Consider the following 24994-nt stretch of genomic DNA (forward strand, 5'->3'; position numbering starts at 1 on the left):
CTCCCTGCCTGAGCTTCCTTTATCATCCCTCTGAGGTGACACTTTATGTTCAAGCATGAAAGAGAAAAATCTGCACCAAATTATCTATTTTCATTCTCTGCACTGTATCTCAGGTCACAATTACCTCCTTTAACAACAAATAAAATTGGATATGCACAAGCTTATTGTAAATCAAGGAGCACTACACAACGCTATATGATTCTTTACATATTTATACTTTTCTGATTGTGGTAAAGTAGTAAAGCCAAAGATTTCAGCTTGATTATGATTTAGACTTACAACTGACCTCATTTTTTGAAGAGATGACTAAAATAGTGGATAAGGGAATATCTATTTATGTTAAAGCATTTCATGAAGTCCCTCATAAAAGACCATTAGCTAAAGTTGAAACTCATGGAATTGAAAGCAAATTATTGATCTGATTGGGAAATTGGTTGAGCAGCAGGAATTAGAGAGTAGGGATATTGGGCAGGTACTCTGATTGACAGGATGTAACTTTTGGGTGTCCCACAAGGATCTGTGTTGGGACCTCAACTATTTACTGTATCTTTTAATGACTTAGATGATGGGATAGAAATCTATCAAAATTTGCCAATGCCACAAAGATAGGTGACATCATAAGCAATGGAGGTGGTAGCATAAAATTACAAAGAGATATTAATAGATGAAGCAAATGGACAAAAGTGTGGCAAATGGATCTCAATGTAGACAAATGTGAGATCACCCACTTTGGACCTAAAAAGGATAAACAGGATGCTTTATAAAAGGTGAAAAGGTAGAAACAGTGGCAGTCAAAAGAAACTTAAGAGCACAGGTACATAGATCATTAAAATGTCTTGAACAGGTGCAGAAAATGATCAAAAAGGCTGATGAAATGCTGGCCTTTATATCTAGAGAACTAGAATACAAGGGAGTAGAAGTCATGTTTCAGCCCTGGTTAGAAGACACCTGGAATAGTGTGTTCAGTTCTGCGCACCATACCTTAGGAAGGATAAAGTGGCCTTGGAAAGAGTGCAGTGTAGATTTACCAAAAGAATAGATGGACTTCAAGAGCTAAATTACAAGGAGAGGTTACACAAACTAGGGGATTGTATTCCTTGAAATTTAGAAGTTTGATTGAAGTTTTCAAGATACTAAGGAGAACAGATAGGTTAGAAAGAGAGAAACAAATTCCCATCGATGGGGAGTCTAGGACTAGGGAACATGGTCTAAAAATTACAGCCAGACCTTTCAGAAGTGAAATTAGAAAACACTTCTTATGGAAAGGGAGGCAAAAGTTTGGAGCTCTCTTCCACTAAAGGTAATTGATGCTAGGTCAATTGTTAATTTTAAGTCAGAGATTTTCCGCTTTTGTTAACCAAAGGTATTAAGAGATATGAGGCAAAGGCTGGTTTATGAAGTTAGGTCGCAGATCAGGCATGAACTCGTTGAAGGATGCAACAGATACAAGGGGCTAAATGGCCTACTCTTGATCCTATAGAAAGCTAAAAGATATGTAAAAGCTAGCGCTATTGAGAGGTGGAATCCTCTCCGTCGCTGGGTCAAAATCCTGGAACTCCCTTCCTAACAGCACTGCAGGTGTACCTACACCACATGGACTGCAGCGGTTCAAGGCGGCAGCTCACCACCACCTTCTCATGGGCAACTAGGGATGGACATTAAATGCTGGCCCAGCCAGCGAAGCTCACATCCTGTGAATGAATAATAAAAAAAATTTTTGCAAGCTGCTTTCTTAAAACAAATTAGTTAATGGGGGAAAAAAAATTCCAACTATTCAGAAAGCAAACATTTTAACAGGCAGATTCTTGTGATGACAAAAATAGATAATCTTTTTTCCTCCCAGCCCTTTCTAAAATGGCTGAAAGAACAAAATGGTACTTAACTCACAACCTGCTAAGTCAGCAGATATCCTATTCAGAGTTAGCATTTCACTAAAACTGCAGTGCATTAGGTTATAGTTCGTCGCCTATTGAGGGTATAATAAAGTTGTACTTGTCACCAGATTTTACTGTATTTATCTACATTCCAGAGTTAAATAATTTTCTTTGATCTAGGTAGAGAAAACTAACAGTTTGTATCTATATGGAATGAAGAAGCACAAGAAAGAAACATTTTTATACCCACCCCTGCTGAAAGAAGGCAAAGCTGACAGTAATGGGCATGTGATGGATGCTCAATGGAATTGGATCACGCTCCTCTGGGCTGTACTATTGAGAGAGAAAACAATGTTAGAGGCATATTCTTTGATGCTAACAATTATTAGAATACAAAATAATGAAGTCATTGCAGCAGGTTCTCACTATAACACCAACATATACTCAGATCCCCAACATAATGGTTTATGCTGTGTTTATTGTGTTGCAACACTAAGGAAGCACTTCCAGCACATGCACAAATGCAGTGTCAGTGTCAGGCTGTTTAGAGTGAGAGACGCATTTAAGTGCAACTCTGCTTTCTGTCACTTAATTGTGCAGGACATACATCAAAAAATTAATGATGTATCAACATCCTGGGGGGTTACCATTTACCAGAAACTGAACTGGACTAGCCATATAAATACTGTGGCTACAAGAGCAGGTCAGAGGCTAGGAATCCAGTGACGAGTAACTCACCTCCTGACTCCCCAAAGTCTGTCCACCATCTGCAAGGCACAATTCAGGAGTGTGATGGAATACTCCCCACTTGCCTGGGTGAGTGCAGCTTCCACAACACTCAAAAAGCTTGACACCGTCCAGGACAAAACATCCCGCTTGATTGGCACCACACCTACAAACATTCACTCCCTCCACCACCGACACACAGTAGCAGCAGTGTGTACCATTTACAAGATGCACTGCAGGAATTCACCAAGGCTCCTTAGACAGCACCTCCAAACCCATGACCACTACCATCTAGAAGGACAAGGGCAGCAGATAGATGGGAACACCAGCACTTGGAAGTTCCCCTCCAAGTCACTCACCATCCTGACTTGGAAAAAATCGCCGTTCCTTCACTGTCGTTGGGTCAAAATCCTAGAACTCCCTTCCTAATAGCACTGTGGGTGTACCTACACCACATGGACTGCAGCGGTTCAAGAAGGCAGCTCATCACCACCTTCTCATGGGCAACTAGTGATGGGCATTAAATGCTGGCCCAACCAGCGAAGCCCACATCCCGTGAATGAATAATAAAAAAAAAATTTGCAAGCTGCTCTCTTCAAACAAATCAGTTAATAAGAAAAAATAATTGCAACTACTCAGAAAGCAACTATTTTAACAGTCAGATTCTTGTGATGACAAAAATAGATAATCTTTTTTCCTCCCAGCAATCAATTAGTTTGGGTGAGAGCCAGTATTGGAAACTAAAACTATATCCTAACTGTGGAGTTTCATCATTGGTAAAAATCAATAAAAAAGCATTTTGAATAAAATATTTAAGAAAAAAAAATCATCACCCAATGTGGGGCTCAAATCCATGAACCTGGGATTAAGAGTCCCATTATCTACCAACTGAGCTAACCTGGCTGTAAGAATACTCACTGCACAAAGCCTTTCCAACTTGTTCCAGTAAATCGAAAGAAAAATATTGCTTAATGGTCAAAGTTGTAGTGTTAAACTGGCCTGAGAGCAAAGCGACATACACCCACCATCTTAGTGACAGAATCTGTGCATGCGCCGGTGGCCGCTGTAGGGGTTAAATGCACATGCACAACTGACACCTTTCCGGTCGGCAACAGGAATTACAGTGAATGATTTATGTAAGTTATCGATATTGAAAACTATGGAAAACTCTCTAACAACCCAAGATGTAGGAGCAGGAGTAGATATTCAGTCCTTTGAGCCCTCTCTGCCATTCAATAAAATCATGACTGATCTTTTACTCCAACTCCACTTTCCCTTACTATCCAAAATCTATCCGTTCTGTCTTGAATATATTCAATGTCCGAGCACCCACAGCTCTCTGGGGTACAGAATTCCAAAGATCCACAAACTGTTGACTGAAGAAATTTCTCCACATTTCAGTAATAAATAGCTAACCCCTTATTCTGAGATTGTGCTCCCTTCCCCACCCCAGTTCTAGACTCCCCAGCCAGGGCAAATGTCTTCCAGCATCTATCCTGTCAAGTCGTCTAAGAATTTTATACAGTTTCAATGAAATCATCTTTCGTTCTTCCAAACTTCAGGGAATATAGGCATAGTCTGCTCAATGTCTCCTCATAGGAAAGTCCCCTCATCCCAGTAATTAGTCCAGTGAGCCTGTTCTACACTCTCTAAGAGAAGCATATTCTTCCTTAGGTAAGAAGACCAAAACTGCAAACAGTATTCCAGGTGTGTTCTCACCAAAGACTTATATAATTATGGAAAGATTTATTTCGTCTTACTCCAAACCCTTTGTAACAAAGGCTAACAAATCATTTACTTTCTAATTGCTTGCTGTATCTGCATGTTAACTTCCTGTATTTGTGTACAACGACATCCAGGTCCCTCTGAGTACCAATATTTACAAGCCTCACCAATTGCTTTTCCATTTTCCTGCAAAGTTAATGATTTCACTTTTCTTCACACTCCATCCACGATGTTCTTGCCCAATCACTTAACCTGCCTATATCCCTTTACAGTCTCTTTGCATCTTCCTCACAGCTTACTTTCCCACCTAACTTTGTATCGTCCACAAACACAAATGCATTGCACTCGGTCCTCTCATCTAATCATTGTTACAGATGTAAATAGCTCAGGCCCAAGCACTGAACCTTGTGGTACCTCACTGTTACATCCTGCCAACCAAAAATTACCTGCTTATTCCTGTCCTGTTTTCTGTCTGTTAATCAATCCTCAAACCATGATCATATATCACCTGTTATGATGCCAGCTGATGTTACTTCTGGACAAGCCAGATCTCAGGGTGGGACCCGGCTTGATAGATACTATCTTTTATTTTTTGTTTAGATATGTGGAGAGTGGCTACTGAACAGAGTCACAGGAGTCGGCTGAACTTTTAACAAAAGAATCAAATATTTATTAAACAAGAAAAGATGAACTATATTACAATGCTCCTTCACCCACAACAATGCCTTCACAGATATATACAGATTTATACGGATAACACAAGTTACAAAAGCTATCTTAAACTGTAATAGTACACAATCCATGTAAACAAATAGGCGGCCTATGGTCAGACACACCACACTCTGAAACCAAGTGACAGAGGCCACCCCACACAGATGCTATGGATCCCTCATCAACTCTCCCCAGATGCTTGTCACACTGTGAGCCAACCAGTCTCACTGCACTCCGTCTTTCATACGAGAGTTTCCAATCTCCACTCTTGAAGATCTTGCTTTGGAATCTTCTCCCAAACAGAAGCTTTCTCTCAGACGCCTTCTGCAAGGGTCTACCTCCAGGGTTTCAAACTCTTCTTCCAATATTCCTCTCCCTGGATCACCATGTGCATTCAAGCTTGCTTCCATGCACTCTTTCTCACTGACTCAGCTGTGCGAGCAGAACACCACTATTCCACACACCCATAGTAAAGAGTTACAGATATTCAGTTGTCCCCTTGGATCTTCCGGCTTCTCGCATGTCAATATTGCTTCAAATCTGCATCCTGCAGCTTTCTTCTTTTTAAGCTTGAAGCCTTTCTCTCTGCTCCTTACTTTCACTTCCACAGAACATGAGCTTTTCCAGATTCCTGTCCTTATCCTTTGACTAGAATGTCCTCTTGGGACCTTTCCTGTTTCACTCCCCTGGGCTTGGAGACTTTCTTCTTTAGTTTCTGGAACCTGCTCCTGCAGTTCCTTCTCCTGTGCCCAGCTTCTGCTGGCAGCTGGCTTCAACTTTTGTTTGGGACTTGCTATCTGTCCCTCTGCTATGCTGCTTCCAACTAAACTCAAACTGAACTGAAACTGCTTTTCTAGTTTTCTCTGTCTCTGTGGGTCCCTCTCTCTGGACCCCTGTTGCTAAGCAAAGGCACAGATTTTTTTAACTTTATTTTAACTTCACTAAATCACTATCCCCACCTTGATAACACAGCTCTCCACTTCAAGAGTCATAAAATCTTCATTAAAATGCAGGCATCTTTTAAAGTGAAATTAAAACTCAATTTCTCCTTTTCTTGACACACAAATACAGAAATACAAATTAAACTTAACTTAAAGCTAAAAAAGCTTAACTTAAAGATATGCCTTATTCCTAACACACCCAAATACAAATATAACTTTCTTAAACTATCTCTATTTCCTAACATACCGCCAATCCCTTGAACCCAAATTTTGTGTCATAACCTCTTAAACTTCATCAAATGCTTTTTGAAAATCCAAATACACTACAACCATTGCTTCCGCTTATCAACCCTGCTAGTTACAACCTTAAGAATCTCTTAACAGATTTGTCAAACGTGATTCCCCTTTCATAATTCCGTGTTGACTCTGTCCAATCATATTATAATTTTCTAAGTACCCTGTTACCATATCCCTAATAGATTCTAGAATTTTCCCCAAGTACTGTTGTCAGATTAACAGGCCATTCATTGCCCGTTTTCTCTCTCCCTCCTTTTGTGAATAGCAGGGTTATATTTGCTTTCTTCCAATCCAAGGGGAACGTTCTAGAGTGTATGGGATGTTGGAAGACCAAAACCAATGCATCCATTATGTCTGTAGCCACTTTATTAACACCCTAGGATGTAGGCCTTCAAGTCCAGGGGATTTGCCAGCTTTTAGTCCCATTAATTTCTCCATTACTGTTTTCTTTACTAATACTAATTTATTTATGTTCCTCAATCTCAACAGACACTAGGTTCCCCACTACTGCTGGAATGTTTTTTGTGTCTTCTACTATGAAGACACATAGAAAGTATTTGTTTAATGCCTATGCTATTTCCTTATTCCCCATTGTAATTTCTGTGTTTGCTTCTAAGGGACCCGCATTTACTTTCTCTAATCTCTCCCTGTTTACTTACCTATATAAATATTTATAATCTATTTGTATGCCTCTTGCCAGTTTACTTTTGTACTTCTGTTCTTTCTTTATCAATTTCTTGGTCATCCTTTGCTGAATTCTAAATACCTACAACTCATGTTTTCAACTCTTATTTGGCAACAGTATAAACCTCTTTCTCTAATCTAATACTGTATCATTTTAAATTGCTCTCGTTGGCCTTAAGATAACATTTGTTGAGAATTATGAATTAATTCCTTAAATGTTTGCCACTGTTTATCCACAGTCTTATTGTTTAATCCAGTTTCCCAATCTACATTAGCCAACTCGCCCTTTATATTTATGTAGTTTACTTTGATCAGATTTAAGACCCTTGTTTCAGACGTAACTAAATCACTCTCAAACTGAATATAATACTATTATATCATGATCACGCTTCTTCAGGGGTCCTTTACTTTAGGTTATTAATTAATCCCATCACATTGCAGTATACTAGATCTAAAATAGCCTGTTCCTAATTGGTTGCTTGGCATACAGATCTAGAAAAATATCAATAATTCTTTCCATGAATTTGTCCCTCACAATATTACTGCAAATTTGGCTTGTCCAGTCTATATGAAGATTAAGGTTTTCCACGGTTACTGTATTACCCTTGTTACATTTTTAAAAATTCATTCATGGGATGTGGGTGTCGCTAGCTAGGCCAGCATTTATTGCCCATCACTAATTGCCCTTGAGGTGGTGGTGAGCTGCCTTCTTGAACCGCTGCAGTCCATGTGATGTAGGTGCACCCACAGTGCTGTTAGGGAGGGAGCTCCAGGATTTTGACCCAGCGACAGTGAAGGAACGGAGATATATTTCCAAACCAGGATGGTGAGGGGCTTAGAGGAGAACTTCTAGGTGGTTGTGTTCCCATGCATCTACTGCCCTTGTCCTTCTAGATGGTAGCGGTCGTGGGTTTGAAAGGTGCTGTCTAAGAAGCCTTGGTGAGTTATGCAGTGCATCTTGTAGATGGTACACACTGCTCCCACTATGTGGTAATGCAGGTAGTGAATGTTTGTGGGTGGGGTGCCAATCAAGTAGGCTGCTTTGTCCTGGATGGTGTTCAGCTTCTTGAGTGTTGTTGGACCTACACTCATGCAGGCAAGCAGAGAGTATTCCATCACACCCCTAACTTGCGCCTTGTAAATGGTGAACAGACTTTGGTGAGTCAGGGGGTGAGTTACTCGCTGCAGGATTCCTAGCCTCTGACCTGCTCTTGTAGCCACAGTATTTATATGGTTAGTCAAATTCAGTTTCTGGTCAATGGTAACCCCCAGGATGTTGATACATCATTAATTTCCTGATGTATGTCCTGCCTAACATTGCAACTACTGTCAGGGGGGGCCTGTAAACTGCTCCCATCAGTGCTCTGGGCTCCCTCCCCATTCGCTCCTTTTCCAGTTTACCTATTTTTTCTAAAAGTTAAGATTGTTGGAATATTTAGTTCCCAACCTTGGTTGTCTGCAACCACGTCTCTGAAATGGCTATAAGATTAAACCCATTTATTTCTGTGTGTGTTATTTATCCATCTATTTTGCTGTAAATGTTTTGCGCATCCAGATAAAGTGCCTTTACCATCAACATTTTTCTATTTTTCCCAGATGTCACCTGAGTCACTAATGCCCCACTGCCTTTGTTAAGCTGTTTGTCCCTTCCTGATCCACTCTGTTTATTATTACCCAAATCGCTACTCTGCTCTTCGGCCTTCATATATCTCTTACTGTTTTCAAATTACCCTTTCTTGAATCCTCCCAACCTCTTCATTAGTTTAAGTCCCTAATCTACTGCCCTAATGATTCAATTTGCCAGAACATTAGTTCCAGTCTGGTTTAAGTGGAGCACGTCCCAAGGGAACTGCTTCCTCTTTCCCCAGGACTGGTGGCAGAGCCCAATACCAAGCTCCTTGGTCATTTTCTTCAGGAGACATTGTTTTAGATATGATGGTTATAATAGATTATATTTATCACAACACCGATATATTTCTAGTGTCAGTATTCAAGGTCACCTTTGCCTCACTCACATCTTCACTGTGCAGTTACTTTTGGTTTCTCTTTGTCTCTTATGTTCATGCTTATAAGAATCTAAATGAATGTAGACAAAGCAAGCTTTTACAGTCACTTAGACAGCAAGATAATTCATAAAGCACAAATTCAAATTCTCTAACAGAAAATGCTATTTCATACATTTAACAAACCTACAAAATAACAACTGCTATATATAATTAAAAGCTATAAATTAGTGATACCAAGCAGTATTGCCTAATATAGCATAGGCAAGAACTATCATAAATAATAGATAGTATCATGTTTATTGGATTAGGAAGGTATATTGGGAATTTTTTATGCCTATAATCTGTCTTCCTGAAGGATTCAGGGGTGAGAACCAAGAGGAATCCAGAAGGTTTGGGGCTGGGGGAGGTTGAAAAAGCATATTTGAGAAGTGAAGAGGGAATATGAGAAAAGACTGGCAGCTAACATAAAGGGGAATACCAAAGTTTTCTATAGGCATATAAATAGTAAAATGGTGGTGAAAGGAGGAGTAGGGCCACTTGAGGACCTGAAAGGAAATTTGCACATGGACGAAGGGGCCATGGCTGAGGTATTAAATGAATACTTTGCATCTGTCTTTACCAAGGAGGTACCCAGGCCATGGTGACAGACAAGGAAACTGTCACCAGAAGGGTTCAAAATTGATAAGGAGGAAGTGTTGAATAGACTGTCGGTACTTAAAATTGACAAGGCATTGGGATCAGTTGAGATGCATCCAAGAATATTGAAGGAAGTGAGAGTAAAATTGCAGGGGCACGCCATAATCTTTCAGTCTTCCCTAGACTCAGGGGAGGTGCCAGAGGACTGGAGAATTGCAAACATTACACTTGTGTTCAAAAAAGGTTGTAAGGATAAGCCCAGCAATTACAGACCAGTCAGTTTAACTTCATTGGTGGGCAAGATTCTAGAAACAATTATTCGGAATAGAATTAGTAGTCACATGGAAAAATATGGGTTGATAAGGAAGAGCCAGAGTTTTTTTGAAGAGGTAACAGAAAAGGTTGATGAGGGTGATGCAGTTGATGTTGTGTACATGGACCTTCAAAAGGAATTTGATACAGTGCCACACAACAGACTTGTGAGGCTATTGCTCATCGAATTAAAGAGACAGTAGTAATGTGGATACAAAATTGGCTGAAAAATAGGAAGCAGAGAGTAATGGTCAATGGATATTTTTCAGGCTGGAGGAAGATTTGTAGTGGAGCTCCGCAGGGGTTGGTATTGGAACTCTTGCTTTTCCTGATGTATATTAATAATCTAGATCTTGGCGTGCAGGGGACAATTTCAAAGTTTGCGGATGATATGAAGCTTGGGAGTGTTGTGAACTGTGAGGAGGATGATGTGGAACTTCAAGATAACATAGATAAGTTGGTGGAGTGGGTATAGGTGGCAGATGAAGTTCAATGTGGAGAAGTGTGAGGTGAAGCATTTTGGTAGGAACACAGACAGACAATATAAAATAAGGGATGAAATTCTGAAGGGGGTGCAGGAGCAAAAGACCTGTGTGTATATGTGCATAGATCATTGAAAGTAGCAGGACAGGTGGAGAGAACAGTTAAAGTATATAGTATCCTGGGCTTTATTAATAGGGGCATGGAGTACAAGAGCTGAGTTCATATAAGACCCTCGTTAGGCCTCTGCTGGAGTATTGTGTACAGTTCTGGGCGCCAAACTATAGGAAGGATGTGAACACATTGGAGACAGTGGCTGTTGGAGGTCAGTCATCTCAGCTCCAGGACATCACCGCAGGAATTCCTCAGGGCAGTGTCCTCGGCCCAACCATCTTCAGCTGCTTTATCAATGACCTTCCTTCCATCATAAGGTCAGATGTGGGGATGTTTGCTGATGGTTGCACGATTTTCAGCACCATTCGCGACTCCTCAGATACTGAAGCAGTCCATGTCCAAATGCAACAAGACCTGGACAAAATACAGGCTTGGGCTGACAAGTGGCAAGTAACATTCGCGCCACATAAGTGTCAGGCAATGACCATCTCCGACAAGAGAGAATCCAACCATCGCCCCTTGATGTTCAATGGCATTATCATCACCGAATCCCCACTATCAACATCCTGGGGGTTACCACTGATCAGAAACTGAACTGGACTAGCCATATAAATACTGTGGCTACAAGAACAGGTCAGTGGCTAGGAATCGTGCGATGAGTAACCCACCTCCCGACTCCCCAAAGTCTGTCCACCATCTACGAGGCACAAGTCAGGAGTGTGATGGAATACTCCCCACTTGCCTGGATGAGTGCAGCTCCCACAACACTCAAGAAGTTTGACACCATCCAGGACAAAGCAGCCCGCTTGACTGGCACCACGTCCACAAACATTCACTCCCTCCACCACCGGTGCACGGTAGCAGCAGTGTGCACCATCTACAAGATGCACTGCAGGAATTCACCAAGGCTCCTTCGACAGCACCTTCCAAACCTACGACCATTATCATCTAGAAGGACAAGGGCAGCAGATAGATGGGAACACCATCACGTGGAAATTCCCCTCCAAGTCACTTACCATCCTGACTTGGAAATATATCACTGTTCCTTCACTGTCGCTGGGTCAAAATCCTGGAACTCCCTAACAGCACTGTGGGTGCACCTACACCTCATGAACTGCAGTGGTTCAAGAAGGCAGCTCACCACCACCTTCTCAAGGGCAAATAGGGATGGGCAATAAATGCTGGCTCAGCCAGCGAAGCCCACATCCCATGAATGAATTAAAAAAAAGGATGATTTATTTTTAAATCAAACAGTGAAACTTCCATTATTTACGCTTCAGTTATCCACCAGAACTTCGAAGGGTCATTGATTTATGCGAAACGTTACCTTATTGCACAGTTCATTAATACCAATCACTTTCTGTTTGACACAAAGCAGCCTCACAATCCAAGAAAGGTTACATTCAATTTGTTTGAATTATAATGATCATCTTCATTCATTTATCCACTGAACTGCCTTACCCTTAAGCACAAGACCAAAATTTGAGGACTTTTCCAAATAACAAATTTTCATCATCTACCAGGAGAATTCTCCTCGATTAATGGAAAAATGGCAAGATGGAATAAAATGACATTTTCCAGTCTGATACATTCCTTTGTTGTGATGGTGGATAATTCAGGTTTAATATGACAAAAAAGGCCATTGTGCAAAATAGCCCCATTCTAGCAGAAATATAGACAGCTTGTATTTATGCAGCGCCTTTGACATTGAAAACCAGCATAAGGTGCTTCAAAGAGGCATAATGAAAACAAGAGGTGCCATGTCAAAGGAGATATTAAGAAAAGGAAAAATACTGCAGACACTGGAAATCGAAAACAAAAAGTATAAACAGAAAACATTGGAAAACATTCAGCAGGCCAGAGAGCATCAGCGGAGAGAAAAGCAGAGTTAATAGGCTGGATTATATGTGAAGGATGGGATCTCTGCACCCCAGCATAAAGTCGGCAACGAACGCGGCTCTGGGTGGCCATCTCGCCCCCGCTTTAACTTTTGGCAGAGGGGCCCTTTAATTATCGAGATGAGGCTTTCATTGCTCACCAAGAGGATGTTCCTGCCAACTGGAGACCGGCAGCACTACTAGGAGAGGTGGCCACTGCGCCGAGATCATCATGAAGGCATTCAGTGATGGACCTGGACCTTCAGCTAAGTCTGGGATCCAGGCTGGCAGGTTCTGATGAGGTGGGTGAGAGGGGTGGGGGGGGCACATTGGAGAGGGCAGGGGTGGAGGGTGGACACAGAGAGGGAAAACGGTGGGGGTTGAGGCCTCCAAATGGCACTGGGGACCCAGAAAGGAGGCATCCAATCTTTCACTGGCCAGCATCCCACAGGGACAAACCTGCCAGGCTGCACACAGGGCGCAGGCCTCTTCCATTGCTTGTTAAGTCTGAGTAGCGGTGAAATGGGGCCCTCAACTGAGCATTAATTGCCCACTTAAGGGCCTAACTGGGCCACAGGTGGGTGGCCCAACTGATACCTCAAAATCACAGCGGGGTGGGCAGGCTGGTGGCAGGCAGGTTGCTGATGGCACGGCACCCTATTTTAAGGGTCCATCCTCAGCTTCCCCACCCACAAGTGCCCATAAAACCTAGCCCAATGTTTTTGTTTCTGTCTCCACAGGTGCTGCCTGCCTAACCTGCTGAGTATTTTCAGCATTTTCTGGAGATATCAGGAAAAGTGGCTAGAAGCTTGATCAAAGAGGCGGGTTTTAAGGAGAGTCTTAAAGCAGCAGAGATTGAAGACTAGGCAGCCACCGTTAACCATGGGCGGAATTTTCTGGCCACGTCTGTGGTAAGTTTTAAAATCAATCATTTTAGTGTGACTTGACCATTTTGTAGTCCGACTGACTAGGTTATTTAATATAGTAAACTAACACGGTCAAGAAGCCATTTTGAATTAATTCAGTGGACATTTTAAAAACTAACCAGTGACTGCATTATTGGAAACCAGCCAGGACAAGTAGTGAGCCTCAATTGTGAGACAGTTGAAGAATAAGTAATTAATCAATAGATGTATTGATAAAGGCTGGTAATATAACCTGTAATAGAAAGTATGTAATGTTTTATCTTTCATAATTAAATATACTAATTGAATGTTATGAAAGTTGTAAAATGAAGGTTTTCAAAGCAGCCTGGAAAGATAAGGTGTGCTAAGCTGAAGCCGTCATGACCTTGGGAAGTTACATTAAGATGGGTAAAGAATGAGGCATTATTCAAGCGTGAAACATTTTGAGTAGCCCCATTGTATATTATATGGGAAGATGCTCACAGGTATCAGGAACCATTATAAATCAGCAGATGGTTAAATTAACCAATTATTGTTAGACAGTTAGGCTAATTTGAGATAAGAAAATGTGAGCTGAGGATATAAAAGGCTTCAGGAAGCCATTTTGTTAGCATGTTATCATAGGAGAGGCGGTGGCATAGTGATATTGTCACTGGCCTAGTAATCCAGACACCAAGGGTAATGCGCTGGGGACCCAGGTTTGAATCCCACCAAGACAGATAGTGGAATTTGAATTCAATAAAAAATCTGCAAATAGAAATCTAATGATGACCATGAAATCATTGTCGATTGTTGTAAAAACCTATCTGGTTCTCTGATATCCTTAGGAAGTTTGCTGTCCTTACCTGGTCTGGCCTGGCCTACATGTGCCTCCAGATCCACAGCAATGTGGTTGACTCTTAACTGCCCTCTGAAATGGCCTAGCAAGCCACTCAGTTGTACCATACCGCCTGAATAAAGGAATGAAACTGGACAGACTTCCTGGCATCAACCTGGGAAGTGGAAACAGTGATGAGGGAGCCAGCAAGAGGAAAAAACATATTTGACCTCATCCTCACCAACCTGCCTACAGCAGATGCAACTGTCTATGACAGTATCAGTGGGAGTGACCACCACACAGTCGTTGTGGAGATGAAGTCCAATCTTCACATTGAGGATACCCTCCATTGCACTGTGTGGTACTACCACCGTGCTAAGTGGGATAGGTTTCGAATAGATCTAGCAATCTAAGATTGGGCAACCATGAAGTGCTGTGGGCCATCAGCAGTAGCAGAACTGTACTCAATCACAACCTGTAACCTCATGGCCTGGCATATTCCCCCACTCTACCATTACCATCAAGCCAGAGGACCAACCCCGGTTCAATAAAGAATGCAGGAGGGCATGCCAGAAGCAGCACCAGGCATACCTAAAAATGAGATGTCAACCTGGGTGAAGCTACAACACAGGACAATTTGCGTGCCAAACAGCCTAAGCAGCAAGCGATAGACAGGGCTAAGCAATTCCACAACCAACGGATCTGATCAAAGCTCTACAGTCCTGCCGCATCCAGTCATGAATGGTGGTGGACAATTAAACAACTCAATGGAGAAGGAGGCTCCACAAATATCTCCATCCTCAATGATGAGGGAGCCCAGCACATCAGTGCAAAAGATAAGGCTGAGGCATTTGCAGCAATCTTCAGCCAGAAGTGCTGAGTGGATGATCCATCACAGATGCCAGTCTTCAACCAATTCGATTCACTCCATGTGATATCAAGAAACGGCTGAAGGCAAAGGCTATGGGGCCTGACAATATTCCAGCAATAGTACTGAGGACTTGCACTCCAGAAATGGCCACTCCCCTAGCCAAGCTGTTCCAGTACAGCTACAACACTGGCATCTATCCGGCTATGTGGAAAATTGCCCAGGTATGTCCTGTACGCAAAAAGCAGGACAAATCCAGCTTGGCCAATTACCGCGCCATCAGTCTACTCTCCATCATCAGTCAAGTAATGGAAGGGGTCATGGACAGTGCTATCAAGCAGCACTTGCTAAGCAATAACCTGCTCACTAATGTCCAGTTTGGGTTCTGCCAGGGCCACTCAGCTCCTGACCTCATTACAGCCTTGGTTCAAACATGGACAAAAGTGCTGAACTCCCGAGGTAAGGCGAGAATGACTGCCTTTGACATCAAGGCCGCATGTGACCGAGTGTGGCATCAATGAGCCCTAGCAAAACTGGAGTCAATGGGAATCAGGGGGAAAACTCTCCGCTGGTTGGAGTCATACCTAGCACAAAGGAAGATGGTTGTGGTTGTTAAGAGGTCAGTCATCTCAGCTCCAGGACATCGGGATAGTGTCCTTGGCCCAACCCTCTTCAGCTGCTTCATCAATGACCTTCCTTCCATCATATGGTCAGAAGTGGGGATGTTCGCTGATGATTGCACAATGTTCAACACCATTCGCAACTCCTCAGATACTGAAGCAGTCCATGTCCAAATGCATCAAGACCACTGGCTGATTTGTGACCTAACCCCAGATACCCACCTTTGCCCTTTTTACCTTCGTACCCTTGGTTAACAGAAATCCATCAATTGCAGATTTATAATTATAATTAACCCAGCAACTACTGTTGTTTACAAAAGACAGCTCCAAACTTCTACCACCCTTTGTGTGTAGATGTATTTCCTAGCTTCAGTCCTGAAAGGGCTGGTTCCAATTTTCAGGGGATGTCTCCTAGTCCTAGCAGTTGATAGGAGTTTCTCTCCGCCTACCCTAGCAGCTCCCCTTGATTTTATGAAAACGGCAATCAAATCACCCTTCAAATCTTCACCCTTCAAATCACTACAAATCTTCCAAATTGCAAGGAATACTATCCTAGTTTTTGTAATCTCTTTGTAATTTAAATCTTAGAGTCCAGGTATCATTCTAACAAATCTTGCACTTCCTTCAAGGCCAATATATCCTTTCTAAGGTGTGATGTCCAGAGCTGCTCACAGCATTCAGGTGTGGTCTATGTGGGGCTTTGTACAGCTGAAGCATGATTTTTAACCCCTTGCATTATAATCCTCTAGATATAAAGGCCAAATTCCATTAGCCCTTTTCAATATTTTTTGTAAATGTTCATGACATTTTAATGGTCAACGCACACTGCTTTTAGTTTTTCACCATTTAGAAAGTACTCGACAATCTCATTTTTTAGATTCAAAGCAGGTGACCTCACATTTGCCTTCACTGAAATCAATTTGCCGCAGTTTTGCCCCTTCACTTTACCTACTAAAATCACTGTAATTTTATGCTTCCATCTACACTGCTTACAATGCTATCTTTGTCTCATTGGCAAACTTGGATGTGTGGCTCTCTAACCCGTCAACTAAGTTGTTAATAAACACAGTGAATATTTGAATCCCTAACACATATTCTTGTGGGACACTTGAGAGCAATGATGAGCAGACACTTGAGAAATGCCACCTAGGTCAGTAATCGATCCTTTGAACGACCAAATGTGAAGAAGTTCAAAACCACTGTGACTTTTACAGCTACTGGCTGGGTGTGCCCACGTGACCTGTTGGGCCTGAGTTGATTCTCAATGAGGGCATGCAGAACAGAAACCAACTGCCTGAATAGGCGCAGCCTCCAGCGGTACTGATGCCCTGACATTTCTAGGAAGTTCATCCTTCATCGATACATCCTGTTGTGAGGATGTTTCTTTCATTGTCTCCTTGTTCCTCACATGTGTCCCTCATGGCCAAGGCTCTACATCTGCTGCTGAAGCTGCTCTTCTAGGCGGCTCATCTCCCATTCGGAGTAGCTAATCCCCATTTGCAGGAATAGCCCTGCCTGCCTCCAGCTGGACTATCCTCCTGTATCACCTCCACACTCCCCCCAAACAATGCCCCTGTAATCTCACTACCTCCCCACAACTATCCTAGCACTCACCAAGCGACTCCAGGGACCATTGCTAATGCAACGGCCAATGCATGGCAATGAATGAGATGATACCTGAGCCTTCCCTCTCTTATGCACTGTTCCAACTAACACCTGCAATCATGACTGGCTTCCTGCTGCAAGCCACCTCCTCCTCGTGTCGACCCTTCATGTTTCCCGTACCTCCACTCAAAAACTGCAAACTGCCCCTCAACGAACTGACAGTTAGCTTATTTGCATGCTAAATTATAGACTCTCCATATTTAGGTGATTTGCAGCTTCCTGATTTCCTTTTCAAAAATTGCAGTGCGTCAGAAAACAGTCACTCCTCCTGGTGGTGTGATTTTCCAGGCCTGTCCGCCCACCTTCCTATGAAACTTCAGCTCCACTAGCCACATCCTGCCAATTAGAATACCTGCCCATTATCTCCACTCTCTTCCCTTACAGTTCAGCCAATCTCGTAGCCAGGTTAATAATTTGTCTTCAATTTCACGGGCTTCAACTTTAGCTAAAAGTAGCCACCTGGAAATTGAAAACATAGGATCCAGCCATAGGGCAGGATTTTCCAGGCAACTGACTTTTAGCCACTCTCCAAATTTTCCTGTCCTGCCTGCAACAATGTCTGCCACTGACTGGACCAGAAAATCCCACCATGGGATTAGAGTCCTGCTGTTTAAATAACGCAAAACAATTGGATTCATACTGTTGAATGTTGTACTGCAAATATGAAAATTGAACGAAGGCTGAATAGTTTTGAGCATTTTGAGGTCATGGGTAGAATTGTTAGATCAGTGGGTGGGCATGCATCTGACCCGATCCAATGTGAAATTGCGCGAGTTGATGTCGGGCAAGCGTCCCGACGTCATCCCACACTCGCGCAACATTTCGGTCAGTGGGCATGCACAAAAGTCGGAAACTCGCCTGCCGACAATTAAGAGGCCAATTAAGGTCATTAACAGCGCAATTGTCTTTAATTTTATGCTGCTTGCCCAACCTTACAGTTGGCAGACAGGCGAATCAGCCAAGTGGACTTTGCATTTTTCATCTAAGGATGGGGTGAGGTTTCCTTTATTAAATGAAAGAAAAAGAAAAATCTATGAACAGCATTTTTATCATGCATATGTTCAGGTGACTGATTGTGATGCTTGGAAATTTTTTCCCTGATTTTAAAAACTTTATTTAATGCTTTTCAGGTCTTAAGCTCCCTGAGGCAGCTCTTTGCCTTCAGGGAGCTTTCTGTCAGCGCACGCCCGCCCTGCTCCTGTCCCCACCCCGTCAGCACTGAGCTTCTCAGCGCATGCTTCACACTGGCTGGCCGTTAATTCACCAGCCAGTGTGAAATCGCAGTCGGGGGCCGATCACAGTCTGTGGTCCCTTCCCCGGTCAATCCCACACCCGCCGATGGCGTCCACCCACTGACCTAAAAATTCTGCCCTATGTTGCTAATTAGTAGGGGAGTTTTCATGCTGGCCCAGGCCACCTGTATACTCTTGAAGGCAGGCGTTCCAGTCCTTACGAAGGGCTTTAACAAACGCCTTCTTGAAGTCCACATTAAAAAAACAGCCATAGACATCCCCCTGTTCACTATTTCAGTCACCTCTTCAAAGAATCCAATCAAGTATGTCAGGCAGGACCTACCCGTTACAATGCAATGCTGGCCATCTCTCATCAGCTGAAAATTTTCATGGCGTTCTACATTCTATTCTTAATTAGAGACTGGTAATTTCCCAATAACAGATGTTAGGCTAATGTTCTATAAATCTGTGGTTTCCCACTTGTACCTTTCTTCAATATCTAGGCGAGAATGCTTGAGAGAAAGGTATAGAAAGATTTGCTAAAAGGCCAAGATGAGACAGCTGAAATGGGACGAGACTCATGTGGAGTACAAACACCAGTGCAGTTGATTTGTGGCCAAATGGCCCGTTTCTGTGCAGTATAGTCTAGGTAATTATAATACTTAACATAGTATTAGATTAATTATCTTTAACTATTTGATTACTAAGTAGTTTGCAGGCACAGCTCTGCCTACAATATATCCAACCATGCCCTTTAGTTCCAATTTTAAAAGATAAAGACAATTTTCTGAATACTTACCACTGTGACTTCTTCTCCTTGGATGGAGGCATCAGGTCTTTTGAAGTGAGACAATGCCACAATGGCTGCTATGCTTGCAGCATCAATAATGTTCCCATCATGGTTTAACAAGTGCAAGTCCACACGAATCTGCCACACCTAGATAAAATAATCAAAGATGAAAATTAATCTACCTAGTTTACATAGAAAATGAGGATTAAAAGGAGGAGTGTTTAGGGAGATTGAAGGAATAACTTCATATAGTGCAAGATTTGAACAACTTCATAATATGAATGTTCGCAATGCTAGAGCCTCATGGTAACTTCTGATAACACTTGAAGGCAGATTTTCCCAATCCTAGGGGCAAAGACCCATTTTCGTGGGTCTCTTACATTGTCCTGGGATTTCTGGGTTTTCCCAGGCCATTGCACCAATACTAGTAATGTGGAAAAGGCAGTTTCCAACACCTAGGTTTTCCTATAGGATCACTGTAGCCCTCATTGGGACAGCTAGAAAAGTATAGAACATGACTTGCTTTAGAACCCCTGCCATCAGGAATCTACTATTTCAGTCACCTTTCAAAAAATCCAATCAGGTAAGTAGGCTATGCTGCTGTTGTAAATGTAAAATGCTGTTTTATAGTTGTCTTTTTGCTGATCTATGCCACCTGAAGTGAGATTTCTGTATGTGGAGAAATCTGATACTAAATAAATTATTTTAACTTATCTAATTATTGGTGTGGTTAACTATACTTGAGTTTAAGACACATATCCCTTCTTCATGTCCAGTGAACTACAGTCCGGTTTCCCAGTGATAGCAGTCAGTAGGGAGGTACCAAGAGGTACAAGTTTTCAGATGCCGACCCTATCCGTCATGACAATATCTTCTCACCTTTGCACTCGCTACAACACACAGGGATTCTGTGTCTATGCACTTGGAATTCCTCAGGCATCTCTCCAACAGTCGATTCAGTTTAACTAATAACTCGGATTGCCTGGAAATCAGAAAATTTAGTAAGTATTATTGAAAAATAAGAAGTTTTCCAAAAATAGAAAACTATAAATAGTTATTTTGCATTGAAACAGGAGTAAAGAGATACGTTACAAAAATATGATACAAATTCGAACAACGGAGAAAGAATATAATTGGAGAAGCAAAAGGTTAGTGGAGATGAAACTGATCTTTGATAGTAACACAAAATGGGTGATAAAGAGTTGGATGGTGGTTTTAAACACCACCAAATTTTCTTTTTCATCAACGTCAAATGGAAAATAAATTTGAAAGGTGTAAAAAGAACTGCTGACTCACTATCACTGTTAGGAAATAGAGATAGTTAGTTATATTTGTATTTGTGTGTTAGGAATGGATTTGAGCTTTAATGTTTAAGTTTGATTGGTATTTCTGTATCTGTGTGTTGAAAAGAGGTCAAGTTGAGTTTTAGTTTCACCTTAAAAGGTGCCTGCATTTCTAATGAGAGTTTACGATGGTAAGAGAAGTTAAGCAAACACAAGAGTAGAAAAGCTGGGCTATTGCCTAGCAGCAGAGGGTCCAGAGAGGCAGGTCCCTCCCACAGACACACACACACAAGAAACTAGAAACAACAGTTTTTAAGTTCAGTTTTGCAGACAGCTGCCAGGCAGAAGTAACCTAGAAGGGGCAGATGGCCAGTCCCAAGCTAAAGAAGAAAGTCCCCAAAAATCCAAGGGGGTGGAACAGGAGAAAGTCACATGACGACCTTCTGGTCAAAGGAAGGACAGGAACCTGGAAAAGGTCCTATTTTGTGGAATTGAAAGTAACGAGGAGAGAGAAAGGCTCCAAGGTTCAAGCTTAAAGAGATAAAGGCTTGTGAAAAGTCAGAAGGTCGAAAGAGACGGGTGTAGGTCTGTAACTCTTTGCTATGGGCATGTGAAGCAGTGGTGTACTGTTGGCGACTAAGACAATGAGAGTAGTGCGTGGAAGAAAACTTGAATGTATGTGGTGACCCAGGGGAGAGGAACATCGGAAGGAGTTCGAAACCCTGGAGGTGAACCCTTGCGGAAGGCATCTGAGAGAAAGCACAGATTGGAGAAGATTCCAAAGTAAGTTCTTGGAAAGTGGAGATTGGAAACCCTCATGTGAAAATGGAGGTAATGAGACCTCCAGTCTCTTTCTTTCTCATGGTGCGACAAGTGTCTGGGGGGAAGTTGAGGAGAGATCATAGCATTTGTCACTTGGTTTCAGAGTGTGGTATGCCTGACCACAGGTTGCCAATTGGTTTACATGGACTGTACTTACTGTGAACATTAGAGTATAAGATAGCTTTTGTGACTTGTGTTATCCTTACAAATCTGTATATATCTGTAAAGGTACAGTTGTGAGCGAAGGAGTATTGTAATATAGTTCATCTTTTCTTGTTTAATAAATGTTTTATGCTTTTGTTAAAAGTTCATTAGCTGACTCCAGTGACTGTACAGCAGCCCTCTCCACGTATCTAAACAAACATATAAAAGTTAGGATCTATCAGGCTTGTCCAATGGTAGCCTCAGCTGGGGATCATAACATCACGCATTTTGCACTGCTGCTGGGAACCAATTTCACCCTTTAAAAACCTGTCATATTGTTTTACTTGCAAAACAACTTTTCAATGATTTTCCATCTAATTTTGGACGTACACTTTCCAAAATTAATCAAATATATTCACAAATTGAAGAATGTGCCGCATTAATCTTCTCCTCAACTGTAGACCACTTTCAGAACTCCATATTTTTAACTCTGATTGATCTATAATGCTTCAAGCAATTGATTCTAGATATACATATCTATAAAAAAACATTTATAAACATGGTCTACACAATATGCATTTCTATGCAGAGTAAACTATTAAACATAAAAATGTTTTATGAACATTTTGACAATATGACTTGACTGCCCTTGACATCAAGGCATCATTTGACTGAGTCAATGGGAATCAGGGGAAAAACTCTCCACTGATCGAAAATTATACCTAGCACAAAGGAAAATGGTTGTGGTTGTTGGAGGTCAATCATCTCAGTTCCAGGGCATCACTGCAGGAGTTCCTCAGGGTAGTGTCCCAGGCCCAAACATCTTCAGCTGCTTCATCAATGACCTTCCTTCCATCATAAGGTCAGAAGTGGGGATGTTCGCTGACGATTGCACAATGTTCAGCACCATTCGCGACTCCTCAGATACAGAAGCAATCTATTCCAAATGCAGCAAGACCTGGACAATATCCAACCTTGTGCTGACAAGTAGCAAGTAACATTCGCCCCACACAAGTGACAGGCAATGACCATCTCCAACAAGAGAGAATCTAACCACTGCCCCATGACATTCAATGGCATTACCATCGCTGATTCCCTCACTATCAACATCCCGGGGGGGGGGGGGTTACCATTGAACTGGACTAGCCATGTAAGCACTGTGGCAAAAGAGCTGGTCAGAGGCTAGGAATCCTGTGGGAGTAACTCACCTCCTGACTCCCCAAAGCCTGTCCACCATCTACAAGGCACAAGTCAGGAGTGTGATGGAATACTCTCCACTTGCCTGGATGAATGTAGCTCCACCAACACTCAAGAAGTCTGAAACCATCCAGGACAAAGCAGTCCACTTGATTGGCACCCCATCCACAAACGTTCACTCCCTCCAACACCAGCACACAGCGGCAGCAGTGTGTACCATCTACAAGATGCACTGTAAGGTCTCACCGAGGCTCTTTAGACAGCACCTTCCAAACCTACAACCACTACCATCTAGAAGCACAAGGGCAGCAGACACATGGGAACACCACCACCTAGAAGTTCCCCTCTAAGCCACTCACCATCCTGACTTGGAAATATATTGCCGTTCCTTCACTGTCCCGCAGTCAAAATCCTGGAACTCCTTTCCTAACAGCATTGTGGGTGTAACTACACCACATGGACTGTGGCGGTTCAAGAAGGCAGCTCACCACCACCTTCTCAAGGGCAATTAGGGATGGACAATAAATACTGGCCCAGCCAGTGAAGCCCATATCCCATGAATGAATAAAAAAAATCTCAAATTCTCTTAACAGTTTACCAGATGAAAGCTCAGTCTAACTTTTGATTTTAAAACGGAGGCCCAATTGTGCCAATTTATCTGAATAAAACACTTGCAAAGAGTAAAACAATTTCAAATATTTATCAGCCAATACTTCCTTAAACCACACTTGCTTTTCATCACTATCCTCTTCTGGGATCGCCGCCGTTGAAACAGGCTGCGCCGGCATTTTGCACGGGTGGGCCAATTAAGGCCCGCCCAGCGGGGTTCCAACTCCCGTGTTCATCGGGAAAATTAAATCGGCGGCGGGCATGTTCAGACCACCGGTTCCAATGGGGAACCGGCAGTCTGTATAAAGAACGGCCAGGCAGCCTCCTTTAGGCTGTTCACCATGGCCAGTCATCGGGCAGCACAAGATGTGAGGGCAGAGGAGGAGGAGGGGGGCAGGCTGCAGGGTAGGCCAGCGGAGGGCCACTACGCCCCTCGGTTCTCAGATGCCTACCTTGCTGTCCTTCTTGAAGAGGTGTCCAACCATTGGGTTGTCTTGTTTCCAGAGGATGGGAGGAGAAGGGCCCCCCACGTCACCAGGCAGGTGTGGCAGGAGGCTGTTAGCTCTCATGATGCTCTGCTGCGCACCAAAACACAGTGCCACAAGCGCTTCAATGATTTGCTGCGCTCTGGAAGAGTGAGTACCATGTCGGCCTTGGCCATTTGACCCAGCAGGTAGCCTTAGCTTTGAGGCCCAGCCCCCCACGCCTTAGTGCTGTTGCTGCATTGGGCATTTGGTGCACGCTAGGTGGGCAAACAGACAGTGACCATGCTTACATCAGTCTCAGTGGTTGAGGAGAAGATGGTTTCTCGCTGCAGCATATGATGGTGTTTGTCGCATTTGAGTAGTCTGGGGGCAACCTGCAGGGGAGGCAGCTAGATACATACTCAGAACTCCAACACATGTCTTATCGATGGTGATGAGATGGTGGAAGGGGAGCCTCAAGGTGTCGTGTCCAAGAGCCATCTGCTGGCCTCGGCGCGACACCTAGTTGCGCCTCCTTGCCATGGGCGCTAAGACCCGTGTGTTATTGAAGTGATGGACGCGAATGTGTCCAAGGTGTCCGTTGGGGGAGGGGGTTGGGACCAGCTGTACTATCTTCTGGGGACTGATCACCAGTAGTGTAGGACTGGAGCCGCTAGAGGCCTCAGATGGGCCACTGTGATTGGGGTGCGGCGTGCGCGTGCAGAATATATGAGCGATCAGCCCCAATAAATGCTCTTCTCTGTTCTGCAGGCAAAAACTAAGAGCAATATCCAGGAGCGGCAGTGGACTGGTGGTGGGCACGCCGTGCTACAGCACCTCACCGCGTGTGAGGAGCAGGCTGTGGAGCTGGGGAGGAGGCAAGCGGCCAGGTCGGCAGGTGTCGGCGAGGCTGGGGTCCAGCAGCCAGGTATTTGAGGGCCACAGTCCCATCCACTGTCTCCCCACCATCCAAAGCACTGATGGTTGCTGCAATCGTTAATGCAGCAACATTGCTCATTCACAGACTGATACAGTCAGACATGTGGGTCATATACAAAGGTCCCTCGGCCCCTTGAGGATGCGCGTCTCTAGCACCTTCCAAAGTCGCCTTATCCCATGTGACCACTATCCCCATGGCCTAATATGCCATGGCATCACTGCTGCACATCCAAATACTTATTGCATCTTAAGAGGG

At 43.1% G+C, this 24994-nt stretch overlaps 1 protein-coding gene across 4 annotated transcripts in view; it reads right to left on the bottom strand.

The window, feature by feature from the left end:
• The window catches only part of exosc9 (exosome component 9), a 101219-nt gene that overhangs the window by 20150 nt on the left and 56075 nt on the right, over positions 1-24994 (bottom strand). For all 4 annotated transcript variants that reach the window (XM_078540130.1, XM_078540121.1, XM_078540110.1 and 1 more), the window contains exons 4-6: positions 20160-20262; positions 19290-19427; positions 2125-2207 (exon numbers count right to left, since the gene is read on the bottom strand). In XM_078540130.1, coding sequence (XP_078396256.1) covers positions 2125-2207; positions 19290-19427; positions 20160-20262 — 324 coding nt within the window. The remainder of the gene's footprint in view (positions 1-2124; positions 2208-19289; positions 19428-20159; positions 20263-24994) is intronic.

The sequence above is a fragment of the Cetorhinus maximus genome, chromosome 1 (assembly GCF_964194155.1).
Source record: "Cetorhinus maximus chromosome 1, sCetMax3.hap1.1, whole genome shotgun sequence".
In the NCBI taxonomy this organism is placed as follows: domain Eukaryota; kingdom Metazoa; phylum Chordata; class Chondrichthyes; order Lamniformes; family Cetorhinidae; genus Cetorhinus; species Cetorhinus maximus.